The sequence below is a fragment of the Podarcis bocagei genome, assembly GCF_964188305.1.
Source record: "Podarcis bocagei genome assembly, chromosome: 16".
In the NCBI taxonomy this organism is placed as follows: Eukaryota; Metazoa; Chordata; class Lepidosauria; order Squamata; family Lacertidae; genus Podarcis; species Podarcis bocagei.
The window spans coordinates 3,797,441-3,812,161 of NC_138142.1; the positions used below are offsets into that span (position 1 = coordinate 3,797,441).

General features: G+C 39.2%; 1 protein-coding gene across 2 annotated transcripts in view; it reads right to left on the bottom strand.

Moving 5' to 3' along the window:
- Positions 1-14,721, bottom strand: part of DNAH10 (dynein axonemal heavy chain 10) — a 126,070-nt gene that overhangs the window by 47,668 nt on the left and 63,681 nt on the right. For both annotated transcript variants that reach the window (XM_081174416.1, XM_081174417.1), the window contains 6 exons: positions 14,243-14,361; positions 13,518-13,676; positions 11,948-12,083; positions 11,464-11,583; positions 8,563-8,697; positions 760-976 (listed from right to left, as the gene is read on the bottom strand). In XM_081174416.1, coding sequence (XP_081030542.1) covers positions 760-976; positions 8,563-8,697; positions 11,464-11,583; positions 11,948-12,083; positions 13,518-13,676; positions 14,243-14,361 — 886 coding nt within the window. The remainder of the gene's footprint in view (positions 1-759; positions 977-8,562; positions 8,698-11,463; positions 11,584-11,947; positions 12,084-13,517; positions 13,677-14,242; positions 14,362-14,721) is intronic.

Here is a 14,721-nt window from a genome sequence, read left to right on the forward strand (position 1 = left end):
TTCCATGGAAGGAAACTCAGTTTCAGTAAGTAATCAAGCAGAAACAGAATATGTTCTACTTTACATAATGATTGTCTGAAAAATCTATTAACATTTCTTATTTACTTCAAAGAACTGAAGTCCTTACTCAGCAGCCCCCCAAGTCCCGTCTCTATGCTGCGTAGCATAGTTCAAGGAAGGTAAAAATTACCAAGGCGAAACTCCCTCAGTGCCACTGGGCTACACAGAAAAGGCATGGGCTTCAGAGTTTTTCACTTGGCTTGCAGCAAAGCCCTATTCAGCCACTGTAAAGGATGTGTTGAACCAAAGGTGAGACTAGTCAGTATAACCCCAAAACTAATTGTTAGTTGTTGCAAGGATGAGTTTACATGTGTTTATCTATGCACTTGCTTTGATATATGCTAATAGGCTTGCTTTGCTGCTATGCTGCTTGGTAGGCCCTGGAAGGCTGAGCTCTTAGCTCATAGAGTAGAACTATCTGTAAGCCTTGGATAGTTGCCACCTATGCCCTCATGGGTCAGGTGGATTGATGTCATTCCTCAAATCTGATTCATCTCTCAGAGGCTGCTATTAAGCAGGCTAGGAGAAATACAGGTGCCTGTCTTTTCCCCTCAGTTATGCTAATAGCAGCTTGGGAGCAGGAGCAGGAAAATCTTCATTGTGGGGCACGTGCTGAGCTGCAGAAGGCAAGTGAAGCTGCAGTACCTAGGAACTCCTTTCAGAAACGAACCATGTTATACAAGACTGATTATATCCTACCTGGCAACTCCCCTGGTTTAGCTAGAGTCATCTCATCATTAACAGTTGACATAGAGGAGAGACGTTTGATAAAGTCATCAAATTTTGATCTTCCAGCTTCAAGGAGGCAGGCTCCTAAAGAAGAATATAGAGCTTCAAGGAAGTAGCACTCCAGCACATCGGGGTCATCATATTCTTGCTCAAGGAGAGCATCCAGCATCTTGGTCAACTGTGTCACCTGCCATATGAAATCACAAAGCAAGAAATACTATATTGGTGAAAATCTTTTGGTGCCTCTCCCCTCCCCTGCAACACACTGCTTGCTATAAACTGTCTTTAAAGGGGGCACCAAGTTGAGAGCAACACTAAAAACAAATCTGGGACCGAAGAAGAGAGATGAGCAAGGTCTTGTTTCATTATTACATTCTATGAGCAGACCAGCAAAGGATTTTCTTCAATGTAGGAAGCAGCTTCCAAACAAGGGCAACATGTCCTGTTTCACCGCCTGAAGCAAAATGAAAAGTGCAATTTTGCACAGCCACTCCTGCCACCAGCCACCTGCTCCTGCCACCACGGTCTGTTCTGCTGCCACTACACATCCTGCCACATCTGACACTGGCAGAGAAGTGGTACTGCCATTGGTGCCAATTTGGGGCATGATTGCACCAATTCTCTGTAAGATCTCACCCAAAATTGTGTGAGATCTCACACAAAATGGACACCATCTTGCCCAAAATTGGCATCAATGGCGGTGGTACCACCTGGGAGCACTTCTGCTGCATAATTGCTAGGCCAGCTCTGTTTGAAAGTGTAGCATGGCAGAGAAGATAATGCAATGACCACTCTTCCAGAGTGTTATGATTTGGAGATCAGTGAAGAAATTGTTGGAGAAAGGCTCCCTACAGAGTCTAAGGAAACTTGGCAGGTTTCAAGAATTAAATGTAACACTATTACAATGAAAGTTAGTGTGCATTTGTGTGCAACATTAAACAATTAATTGGTACAGCTAATTTATTTAGAAATCTTTTTAATCAACTGCAAAGGCAACCCCCAATTAATCAACAAAATATCGCTTTTTATTTTTTTTTTAAATAATTTTTTATTAATTTTCCAATACATTTATACATTTTTAACCAAATTGTAACAAAACATCTCTTTTGGACTTCCTTCAGCTTCTCTGGCAATCATCCATGTTTATCTCTTAATTACGCATTCCATTTACATATATTGCCGTTTGTCTTCCCTCTCCCTTCTATTTCTTTTTTAACAATATCTCTCAGTTTTTACAGTGCCTCTCGAAGCCCCACTAGCATTGTTTGTATATCGCATACATTTTTCAGATACTCTACAAACTTTCCCCAGTCTTCGATGAACCTTTGGTCTCGGGCATATCTGATTTTCCAGTTAATTTGTCCAATTCCGCATAGTCTGTCAATTTCAATCTCCATTCTTCTATTGTCGGTAATTCCTCTTGTTTCCATTTTTGAGCCAATAAAATCCTTGCTGCTGTAACTGCATACTGAAAGAGTTTACAGTCTTTTCTTCTTATTTCTTTTCCTGTAATTCCTAAAAGAAAGGCTTCTGGTTTCTTCACAAAAGTAAATTTTAACATCTTTTTCAATTCATTATAAATCGCATCCCAGAAACCTTTCACCTTCTTACATTCCCACCACATATGGTAAAATGTCCCTTCTTTTTCTTTACATTTCCAACACTTATTACATGTCTTATACATTTTTGCTGATTTTACCGGCGTGATATACCATCTGTAAAACATTTTCATAACATTTTCCTTCAACGCAGTACATGCAGTAAATTTCAGATTTTCTTTCCACAATTTTTCCCAATCGTCAAATTGTATATTATAACCGAAGTCTTTGGCCCATTGTATCATTACCGATTTAACCTCTTCATCTTTCATGTTCCATTCCAACAGTATTTTATACATTTTTGACAAAATTTTATATTCATTATTTATTATATCTACTTGAAACTTTGAATCTTTTTCTCCATATCCACATTCTTTTATGTCTTTTTTAAACATTTCATTAACCTGTAAATAATGCAACCAATCATATACATGTTCTTTAATTTGTTCATATGGCTTTAACTTCCATTTTCCCTCCTCTTTAATCACCATTTCACCATATGTGATCCAATTACCTCTCATATTAATTTTCTTTACACTCATAACTTCTAGCGGAGATAGCCAGTGTGGAACTTTTGGTTCCAATAATTTTTTGTACCTGTCCCATACCACTATCAACGAATTCCTGAAGATGTGGTTCCCAAAACCTTTATGAATTTTCTTCTTATCACACCATAGGTATGCATGCCATCCAAATCTGTTATCAAAACCTTCAAGGTCTAATAATTCCTTATTGTCTAATTTTATCCATTCTTTTAACCAGCAAAGACATGATGCTTCATAATATAGTTTCATATCTGGCAGGGCGAAGCCTCCTCTTTCTTTCGCATCTGTTAATAACTTATATTTTATTATTGGCTTCTTGCCCTGCCAGATATACCTTGAAATCACTTTTTGCCACTCTTTAAAGATCCCTATCCCCTTTATAATGGGGATAGTCTGAAATAAAAATAACATCTTTGGAAGCACACTCATCTTTATCGTGGAAATTCTGCCCCAAAAGGACAGTTTCATTCTGCCCCACACCTCTAGATCTTTCCTTATTTCCTTCCAAACCGGTACATAATTATTCTGGAACAGGTCATCTATCTCTGTCTGTTGTTGCATTATTTCTATCTTATTTTGTTCCATATTTTTAGCAATTATTTTAGTCTTTTTCTTATTCAATCTAAATCCTGCCATTTTCCCAAATTGTTCTATTTCCTCCAAAACTTCTTTTACACTTTCCAGTGGGTCTTCAATTGTTATAACCAGATCATCGGCAAAGGCTTTCACTTTATATTCATTCTGCCCCACTGTTACCCCTTTAATTGATTTATTTTGTCTAATCGCACTTAAAAAGACCTCTAGGACCGTTATAAATAATAATGGCGAGAGCGGACAACCCTGTCTTGTTCCTTTTGATATTTTTATATCCTCTGTAATTACATTATTGACTAGCAGTTTAGCTCTCTGTTCTGTGTATATTGCCTTAATTCCATTGAAGAACTCTTTCCCCACATCTATGTACTCTAAATTTTTCAGCATAAAATCCCATACTATATTGTCAAAGGCCTTTTCTGCGTCCACAAACATTAATATTGCTTGTTTCTCATTCCTGGCAGTCAGATATTCCAAAATATTAAATATATTCCTTATATTATCTTTCATTTGTCTGCCTGGAAGGAAACCTGCTTGATCTTTATGGATGATTTTCAACAATATCTTTTTCATTCTCTTCGCTAAAATCACTGCAAATATTTTGTAATCCATATTCAATAATGAAATAGGCCTATAGTTTTTGACTTGTGTTAAATCCGAATTTTGTTTTGGAATCAAGGTAATAAATGCTTCTTTCCATGTATCTGGGATCTCTCTTTCTTTTAAAATATTATTCATAACTTCTTGTCGACAATACATCTCTCATTTCTTTGTAATAACCTGATGTAAATCCATCTGGTCCCGGGGCCTTTCCTCTCTTCAATTCTTTTATAGTCTCCTTTATCTCGTCCATTTCTATTGGGGCATTCAGCTGGTCTTTTTGTTCTGTCGGGATCTTCTGCACCTTTTTTTCTTTTAAAAACCTTTCTATTTTCTTTCTATTGTTCCTTTCTTTATTTTTATATAATTGTCTATAAAAGTCCAAGAATCCTTTTCTGATTTCTTTTGGATTAACTATCTCTTCACCATTTACAATGATTTTATTAATTGTGTTTTGTTCCTTTCTCTTTTTAATTTGCCAGACTAACCATTTGCCTGATTTGTTAGCAAATTCGAAGTTATTCTGTCTCAACCTTTTATGTTCCATTCCACTTCTTTGTTTATTATCATTGCAAATTGAGTTTGTAAGGTCTTGATTTCTTGTTTAATTTTTAGGTTATTTGGTTTTCTAATTAGTTTTTGTTCATTGTCCATAATCTGCTTCAAAATTTCTTTTTTTCCTTTTTCTCTATTTTTATTCCTCAATGAATTCTGCTGAATGAAAAAGCCTCTCATAACTGCTTTGCTTGCGTCCCAGACCACATTCATCTTTGTCCCTTTGTTGATATTGTCCACAAAATATTCTGTTAGTTTCTTTCGTGCTTTTTCTAGAGTTTGCTGATCATCTAATAGGTGTTCATTGATTCTCCATCTATAAGTCCTTTCCTCAAAACCTTTTGATTCCATTTTTATTGGATTATGATCCGAAATTACTTTAGGTTGTATTTCAATTTGTTGGATTCTTGGTGTCAGTTCATTCGAAACCCATATTTGATCTATTCTTGACAATGACCGATTTGGTTCTGAATAATAAGTAAATTGCTTCTCCAATGGGTGTCTGAGTCTCCAAATGTCAATCAAACCGCAGTTCTTAGTCATCGTAAAAAAAGTCTTAGGTAGTTTCCCTTCCTTATTTGTTCCTTTTCTTAGTCTGTCCATTTCTAATGAAACCACTCCGTTCATGTCTCCCATTATTATAATTTTTTGATCCATATAATCAAATAGTTTTTCTTCCAAGATTTTGTAGAAATCAGTCTTGTTTCCATTAGGTGCATAGATCCCGACAATTATCAAATTTTCACCTTTTGATCTGGACTGCTATAATTCTTCCTTCTTTGTCTTTAAAGATTTGTTGAGATTCGATTTTATTTTTGATATATAGAACTACCCCCTTTTTTTTCTTTGTCCAGAGATACAAATTCATTCCCTAATCTTTTATTAATCAGTATTTTTCTGTTTCCTTGCCACATGTGTTTCTTGTAAACATATAATGTCCAAATTTTTCTTTTTCAAAAATTGTTCAATTTTATTTCGTTTTTTCTTATCATTCATCCCATTAATATTCCAATTCCATAATTTTAGCGCCATGATGGATTCCAATTAAATAAATTTAAATTAATTTTCTTATAACGTATCCTTTTCCTCTCCTTCTTCTTCTTCTACCTCTTCACCCGACTTCTTTCCGTTCTCTTCTTTTTCCTCTCCCGATTCTGACTCTTCCTTAGATCCTGCTCCTCCTCCTGCACCTTTGACTTCTTCCTCTTCTGCTTTTAGTTCCTTGTATTTTCTCAAAAATTTCCCTGTTTCTTCTGGGCTTGTCAACCTGTGCTTCTTACTTTTGTAGAAAAACGAGACTCCCTCAGGGAATTCCCACTTAAAATCAATTTTGTTTTTCTTAAGAATCTGTACCAATGGCTTGTATGGGTCTCTTCGTTTCAGCAATCTTATTGGTATATCTTTAAAAATGATTATGTAATTTCCATCTATGTATAATCTTTTCTCTCTGTTCTTCTGTAATATCAAATTTCTCATTTCTCTGTCTTTAAATGTAATTAAACAGTCCCCTGGAAATTTCCTTGCTTTGTTTGATCTTACTTTCATTCTAAATGCACTTTGTACTGTTTTTACAACTTCTTCTGCTGGTAACTCCAGCCATTGCACTAACTCCATTATCAATCTCTCTTTAATATCTTCGTTCTGTATCTCCGGCACAGATCTCAGCCTCAGATTCACCTCCCTCTGTCTCAGTTCATTCATAGCCATCGCATCTTTAATATCTTCCTGTGCTTTATTTATTTCCATCATCTCCACTTTCATCTTTTCTTCCCGTTTCACCTCTTTCATTTCTAATTTAACCTTTTTCATCCCTTCTTCCAATGATAAAAGTTCTTTTTGAAACCTCTCTTATTTGTCCTTTCAGTTCATTGACCGTCTCATCAATTTTTTTGTCCATTTTGCCAATTTTAATATCAACTTGCTCTAATTTTGTTTCCAGAGTCTTTTCACTTTGTTTAATTTCTGCAAACATTTTCAATATTTCTGCTTTGAAGTCCGATTCTTGCTTAGATGCTCTCCTTTCTGTCGGTGTCACCCCCTCCACCCCTTTCTTCTGTTGGTGTGCCATTTCTACCTTCTACAACCTCCCTCCCCAATCCTTCACCGAACTGCTATACAGTACAAAACCCTGTTCATTAAATTAGCCAATAGTCAATTATTGTATACCAAATTCAGCTGATACACTTTAAACAATTAATTTCAATTTTTGATTTATGATATGTCACTTCCAAACAAATAGCCAGCACGTGCAAGGTCAGGGCTTCGGTAATCGGCCATAGCAATGGCTTCCCGATAGCCTGCTGATCCTCCCTCCATGCTCTTCGCCCCTTTTTGGGGTTACCTGATGACCGGTAGGTTAGCTCTAGGCACTGCCGGGAACCTGACCCTCTGAACACCCTCCAGAGGCTTTATGGGGGGGGTTATTTCACCCAATAACCCCCGTTTCGACCGAAATAGCTGGGATTCCTCTAGTGGAAAAATCCCTCGCTTGCGACGGGCTCCCGCTCCACCGGAAGTCCCCAAAATATTGCTTTTTAAAATGTAAATACTTCTTTAAAAATTTGCAGATGACAGGTACCTCTTAGAAGAGGAATTGCCCTTTCTTCTCACATAAAAGGGAATGACTCTTCTAAAATGGCAGCTGCTGCAATATGCACCACCTAAAATACAGTGTATGAAATCCAATGATGCAATGGAGTACCTCCATGGGGTTTCTACCCACTCCAGCCACCTGCATGCCCTCCAAATCTGCTTAGGGAGGTTGGGGTCTTGCCAGAGGAGAAGTGGGGGCTGGAGAGTAGAAACTGGAAGTCCCATTGTGCAACTGGAGTTCCTTTTGCACAAGCAGGTGGACGTAATTCAGTAGAAATCTTGCATTGATCTTGCAAGCTGATCTTACAGCTTGAGTCCAAGATCCCTAAGGACTGTCTAAACCTGGTCATTGAGATTTTTTGCAGTATTTTTTATTTATTTTTAAATAATTTTATTTTTATTTATTGCATTTATAACCCATTTTTTTCTCTAAGGAGCTCAAAGTGGCATACATGGTTCTCTTCATAAGGATGAGAGTCAGTGAGCTTCACGGCTGAGCAGGGACACTCTGGCCACTATAGCACACTGGCTCATGCCCTGATCCCTGAGATTATCTAGAGCAGCACTGTTGGTTGTGCCCAGTATCACAGAGGCCACAATGGCCTCAACAAGAAATCAGGCATTTAATGATGTTGGTCCCATGCTATAGAAAATTCTTTCAGGAGAGATTCAGCAGGTATCCTTGCTTCTGACTTTCAATCATCTCTTAAAGTCTTTAATGCCAATAGGCTGATACAGTTGTTTAAAACTTCATTGAGTAGCCAGTTTTTTATTGAGTGGTTTGCACTGCTTTTAAAGGTTTTTATGCTGATATACATCACCCTGATTATAATACGTAAACAGTCTTATAAATAAAAAAAATCTTACCCCTTATACATTTTGTTCAAAAACTATTGTTTTAGTCCAATGCACATTTGTGCACATTTAATTTATCAGGTATTCAATCAAAACTCATTTGATTAGACAACTAATATTCATTTAATTAGTCAAGAGCCCTAATACTTAAGTGCAGTAAACTGTGATGCTCGGAGCAAATGTCATAAATGGAGCTGAGCTATTTCTCATTGTTGATCAAACCATGTCTTGGAATCTTCCGTAAAATTTCAAATTCAGTCTATACAAATCTCTCCAAATCTTACTCTAGTCCAGAAAAGGGGACGGGAAGGGTAGTTCTACTAAATTCTCCTTAGACATATGCCTGAAGTTTGAAAAGTTTATTGCACTGTTCACTGCTTGAAGAACCTCCATTGTAAATGTTTATATTAATTTGCAAAGCCGGTATTTCTTACCATATTGAGATCTGTCTGTGGAAGAATGGTCTTTAATTTCTCCCCTTGCCGTCCATCGACAATTCCTTCTACGATCATTTCAATCAGGTAGGGTACATATTTGGCAAATAATCTATCTAAGAGTTGTTTTTCTTGCTGAGGAACAAAATCAAAACAAAGTAATTCTAATGTATCCATTTTATTTGTATCTTCCTGTACAGAGGGATATACTCTTCCCCTCTTGTGATTGTGGATCAACCTCTTCTAAATAACAAGATCTAATCCATGGAAGGGAGGGCACAACACACCTGCTCTTGTAAGTCAGAAGTAAGAGCAGGAAAGCCCAAACGCCGTGGAGGACACAGGACTGGAATAGGATAGGGTGGTTTCCAACCAAATCTTAACTATCTATCTAGAATTTGCCACCAGGCCCTCATGGCACCTAATGAAATTCCCTAAATTGTGGATTTCCCTGCCCCATTTCTTTGTTGTTGGCAGTTGCTAATAAGCCATGACTTCACATCACATTGTGAGTCATAGCTGTCAACGTCTCCCTTTTTTTAAGGGAAATTCCCATATTCCGAATAGGATTCCTCACAAGAAAAGGGAAAAGTTGACAGTTATGTTGTGAGTTCTCCTAAAACGTCCAAAGTAATGAGATTTAAAATAAAAATAAAAATTGAAAGGTGCTCCAGTGAATTACTCAAGGAAGCTCTTCATGTGGGAGATTTCCACTTTTCTGTCAACCTCTCAGAACCTCTGTAGATAGGTTCAGTCAACCTATCTACATGTTCCAATATTGTAGCTGGACAGGCAGTTTTTTCAATTCTGCTATCAGAAAGGAACATTGTTGTCCATGGGTAGGCAAACTAAGGCCCAGATCCGGCCCAATCGCCTTCTAAATCCAGTCCGCAGACGGTCCGGGAATCAGTGTGTTTTTGCATGAGTAGAATGTGTCCTTTTATTTAAAATATATCTCTGGGTTGTTTGTAGGGTATAGGAATTCATTCATTCCCCCCCCCCAAAAAAATATAGTCTGGCCCCCCACAAGGTCTGAGGGACAGTGGACCGGCCCCCTGCTGAAAAAGTTTGATAACCCCTGTATGTTGTCCAATAAAAACATCTTTTAGATGGGACCAGTCTGCTAGGTAGGCCCCAACACCATCTAGTGTCCAAAAGCACGAAATGTTCACAGAGTCAAGGAATACGATATACAACCACCCCGACCCCAATTCCAGTCCCTTTCTTGATGAGACCAACACAGGATATCATCAGAAGCACAACTGTAGGAGCAGAGAAGAGAACAGCAGAGACTTCCTCAATGCACTACCTCAAAAAAGACTTCCACATCTATTACAAGGATAGGTAAAGGTAAAGGTACCCCTGCCCATACGGGCCAGTCGTGTCCGACTCTAGGGTTGTGCGCCCATCTCACTTAAGAGGCCGGGGGGCCAGCGCTGTCCAGAGACACTTCCGGGTCACGTGGCCAGCGTGATGAAGCTGCTCTGGCGAGCCGGCACCAGCGCAGCACACGGAAACGCCGTTTACCTTCCCACTATAAAGCGGTTCCTATTTATCTGCTTGCACTTAGGGGTGCTTTCAAACTGCTAGGTGGGAAGGAGCTGGGACCGAAAGACGGGAGCTCACCCCGCCGCGGGGATTCGAACTGCCGACCATGCGATCGGCAAGCCCTAGGCGCTGAGGTTTTACCCACAGCGCCACCCGCGTCCCATTACAAGGATAATCAACTGCAATAATATTGATTGACATGAGTAAGAACAGTCTTAGCATCCTAAGGAAAAAGCAGTCCAAAATGCCATATTTACACATATCCAGAAACTAATAATGTTGCTCAAGGCCATGGAGGCTTAGTCATTCCTGATTCAAGGTTGCAGGGAGAAGGGAAGGAAACCTGTGAGGAAAAAGTGAGTGCTTTTGTTGTTTTTCAAAGAGAAGAAGGAGAAAGAGTGATCGAGCTGGGAGAGAAAAATCAGTAAAAACATTGCAGAGTGTGAAATGCAGAGAGACAAGTACAGCTGCTGTGACCAAGGCAAGATAGCAAATGAACTGGGCTGGATCCTTCTCAAAGCTGCATCATGTGACCCTGCCTGTCCTAAGTAGTTATGGAGACAACCCATGTCTAGATGTCTTCCTCTCACTGACCGGAGAATAATACACACCCAAGTGTGTAATTCTTTTCCTGGTATGGGAGCATGTCAGGGGACTGGGATGGCTGTGGGTCGTTTGGATCCCAGCTGTTTTTTGGTCCTCCCTGGGCATATCTGACCCAAACCCTGACCCAGAGACCCTGTGTCTCCTCTACAAGAGGTCTGGAAGGTGGCAACATGAGAACAGGCCTTTTCTGCTGTGGCTCCACACTTGTGGAATGGTCGCCCCAGTGAGGCTCACCTAGCACCTTCATTGCATATCTTTAGGCACCAGGCAGAAACATTTCTCTTCTCCCCGGCTAATTAAGCCATCTGTGCCCTTTTAAACTGTGCAGTGCAGGGTACTGTTTTTGTTTGTTACCATGTTATGTGTGTTTGTGTTTTTATATTGCAAACCACCCTGTGATCCATTCTTATTATTTATAATTATATCTCCTTTGAGCTCTACCAACATCAGAGCACCAGCAGTGGCTAGGCCTGTGTATCAGAGGATTCAGCAGCAGCAAGGAGGGGGGAATCCAACTTAGGATTTTCTTCTCCAGTGCTGGAACTCCATCTCCAGAGCTGGACAGGGGTATCTGATATATCCTGTGGCCCCTGGGACACCCTCCCAAATCCTGCACCCCAACCAGAGAACTCAGTTTGTCTGGAAACCTCACATGAAAATTAGCTTGTCTGGATATACTGGGAAACCAGTAACTGGTGATTTACAACAAATGCTTCCAAGTGAAGAGTCTGAGGAGACATTTTCTACCTTGCTTCTCTGGTTTGTCCATTTCTCCCAATAAGGTTTGTATCTCAAGTTCTTGGGGTCCACAAAGACCATCCCACAGCGTGATACCGTCGCCGGTGAAGCATACTGTAAGTCTCCAACCTAGGAAGGAAGCACATTTACTGGAAACTGGTTGGAGGAGTGGCCTCGTGCCTGGAGAACCTCCACCACAAAATGGAAGCTGGCATGCTGCATTCTATTTCTGAAGTGAAGCAAGTTTGGCCCTAATGAACTTGGATATAGGACTGCCTAGACCCACATGTAACCCACTCTGCGCAATTCAGAAGAAAAGCTGAGTGTAAGAGTAAGAAAACAGTAAAATAAATAAATACGATAAAAATGGAGAAACACCACCACCTCCCAAGACCAAAATGGATGGATAACTGGTCACTTGAGCCGTTATATTTAATGAAATGTCTGGCCATCAGTATCTGTTGTTTCAAAACTTCAGAAGTGACTTCCTTACCTCAAATAAAAGGGCACAATGGGCTTGGAGTCTGATTCGTTCCCCATTTGCCAAAGTCAACAACTTGTTATCATCCATCACAGAATTCATGTTTTCTACCCAGAGGGCATCCACATCTCCATCAAATAAAATGTACCTGTATACAAAGATTAAAGAAAGGCACTTATATAATGACACATCCCCAAAACACTTCTATTCTAATTCATTTTGATCTGTGTACTTTCACTGGATTGCAGGAAGGTTATTGGGGAAATGAGGGGAAATTATAGCAAAACAAATCTGAAACTATTAAGGACCCGCACGTGTAATGTCTAACCCAGAGGTTTGCAATCCTTTCCCCCTAGTAAATAATTCCAGTAATGGAACAATATCCTGTGAAGTCCAACTCCCCCCCCCCCCAAGAAGCATTAAACAAAACAAAACAAAACATGAAAACAAATAATTTAACCAAAATTTCATAGAACCCCTGACGGAAAGCTCACTCAACCCAAAGATTCCACGGAGCATTGGTTGAAAAGTACTGGATAGGAAAAATTATGTTTAAAGAGCTGATAATCTTACTGATGGTTGCTAGATTAAATTTAACAAAATACTGGAAAGTATACCAAAAAGCTGATCAATTGCTTTGATGGGAAAATGAGCACATAAAATGAAAAAATTGAGAAAAGCAAAAGAGCCAGACAAATTTGGAGAAATATGATATCATATCATTGCATTCACTTCTGACAAGGAAAACAATTTTATTCTACCTCAAACTCATGCTGATTTGTGAATAACTGATTTTGGCTGTGTGGGAAATTGCAGTCAAATATAGCTAGCAAGAATACGGCTTGCATGAAGTGGTTAAGGTAATAGAATTGCATTCCTAGAGTCAGCTAGGCCATGCCCCTCACCTGGAAGGAAGTTAAGCTTCCTCCTTTGTTCATTCTCTTTCAACTTGTGAACTCACCAAGATAGGACGTGTCTGAGCTTGCTCTCTACAAGTTGTTTGTGTGCTCAGAAATATGTTTCTGTATTTTGTAAACCCAAAATACAGAATACTACCTGCGTTTTTCTTGCAGCTGTATGGAATAATGCATGAATCATATCTTAGGAGTTAAGTAAAGTATTCAAACTTATTAATGGTGTGGGAAGCAGTGTTAAGTGACTAGAACAGGATATTTAAAAGGTCTAACGGCCTATATTCCTCACACTTCAGGGTGATGCATGATTCTGTGTTTTAAAACTCTGCTGGGGGCTCTCACTTGCTGGAGAGTATGTTTAGCTCTGCTCTTTTGATATAGGTATCCAGCCAAGTACTTTATTAATGACCCCACAATGATCCCATGTTATCTCTTTTCCCCCAAAAGCTGATTGTATTGTCTGCATTTCTTTGAATCTGATTCTCTTTAGTTTTCCCTTCTCTGTTGTTGTCCTGATGATAACATTACAATGTGCTCTTGGCCTTGCATTTATTCTCTTGTAATTTATCTACAATCTGTCATTTTTCTCTTATGTTTGTTTGGTTACAAAACTTAATACTGCAGTTTAAACACAAATACAAATATTGGTCTAACCCTTAAGAAATTACCTTCTCTCTTTTTTATCTGTGGGTTTATTGATTTCCCTAAAGATGTTGGACAAAACTCCATCAGTCCAGTCTCGTGTGGTGGGGTCTAGGATTCCGTAAAGCTCAATAACACTCATGGCTTTGGGGTTCAGCGTGTAAAGTTTGGTCACCAATGACAGCCTAAATGGACATCAGAGGTGCAGTTAAGAAGAAAAACACATTGCAGTAGAACTTGCCAAAGCAACTCCTGTATACAAACACTTCACAATTCGTACCCAATAAAAACATGAGGTGCCCTGCTGAATCAGATCAAAGTAAATCAAAGCTTGATCCTGCTTTCCACAGTGGCTACCAGATATCCCTGGAAAGCTCATAAGCAGAGCTTAAATGCAGTAGCCCTCCTCACTGTTTTCCCTCAGCAACTGACACAATTGGTCAGTTCAAGGAAGCCACACCTATTGCTCGATGGGGTTGCCAATTGCGTTGCTAGAATGCACCACAACATCATCCAAGTGACTGACCTCAGCAAGTATTTCAATTTCAAATATCTTGATTGTTTCTACTTTCTGGTTGAGTATTTTTATTTATTTACTTGATTTAGGGAGGCGAAGCTGCCTTTCTCACCCCCTGGCTATGCCCATGAAAGTGGAGGAAGCGAGGAAGTGGATTCTCATCCTCTTGCTCTTTTGAACGGATAGCAACAAGTATTACCAAGTTATCTACCTGTATTCATAATCTGTACTCACTTTGTCTGAGCCTGGCACAAGGTATTGATAACCACAGACTTGCCGCCTCCTGTTGGCCCCACCACCATTGTAGTATGACGAGTCAACATAGTTTCATACATTTGGACAACTTTATCCACCTGATAAAAAACCATTAAAAGGCCTCATAGAGCATACATCAGCTAAACTCACTATTAGCCTTTTTTTCTAACAGTACTGTATAAATCAACAAAATTCCATTTTAGGAGAATTTAAGTCAAAAGATATAACCCAAATACCCCAGGTTGAAAGTAAAAGAAAGAAAAGAAAATTCCAAGTCATCATAATCTGAATAGATGATGGAAAGAAGTGTCTTCCGCCACCTAAAAGGATTATTATTGCTACTTATGGACTGGATGGAAGACCTTACTGCAGCAGAGCCAGGCTTTAAGCTTGCCTTTTATACAGGCTCCCCAAAATGTGGCCTGGCATTTATGATACTTTCCATTTTTCTGTGTTTC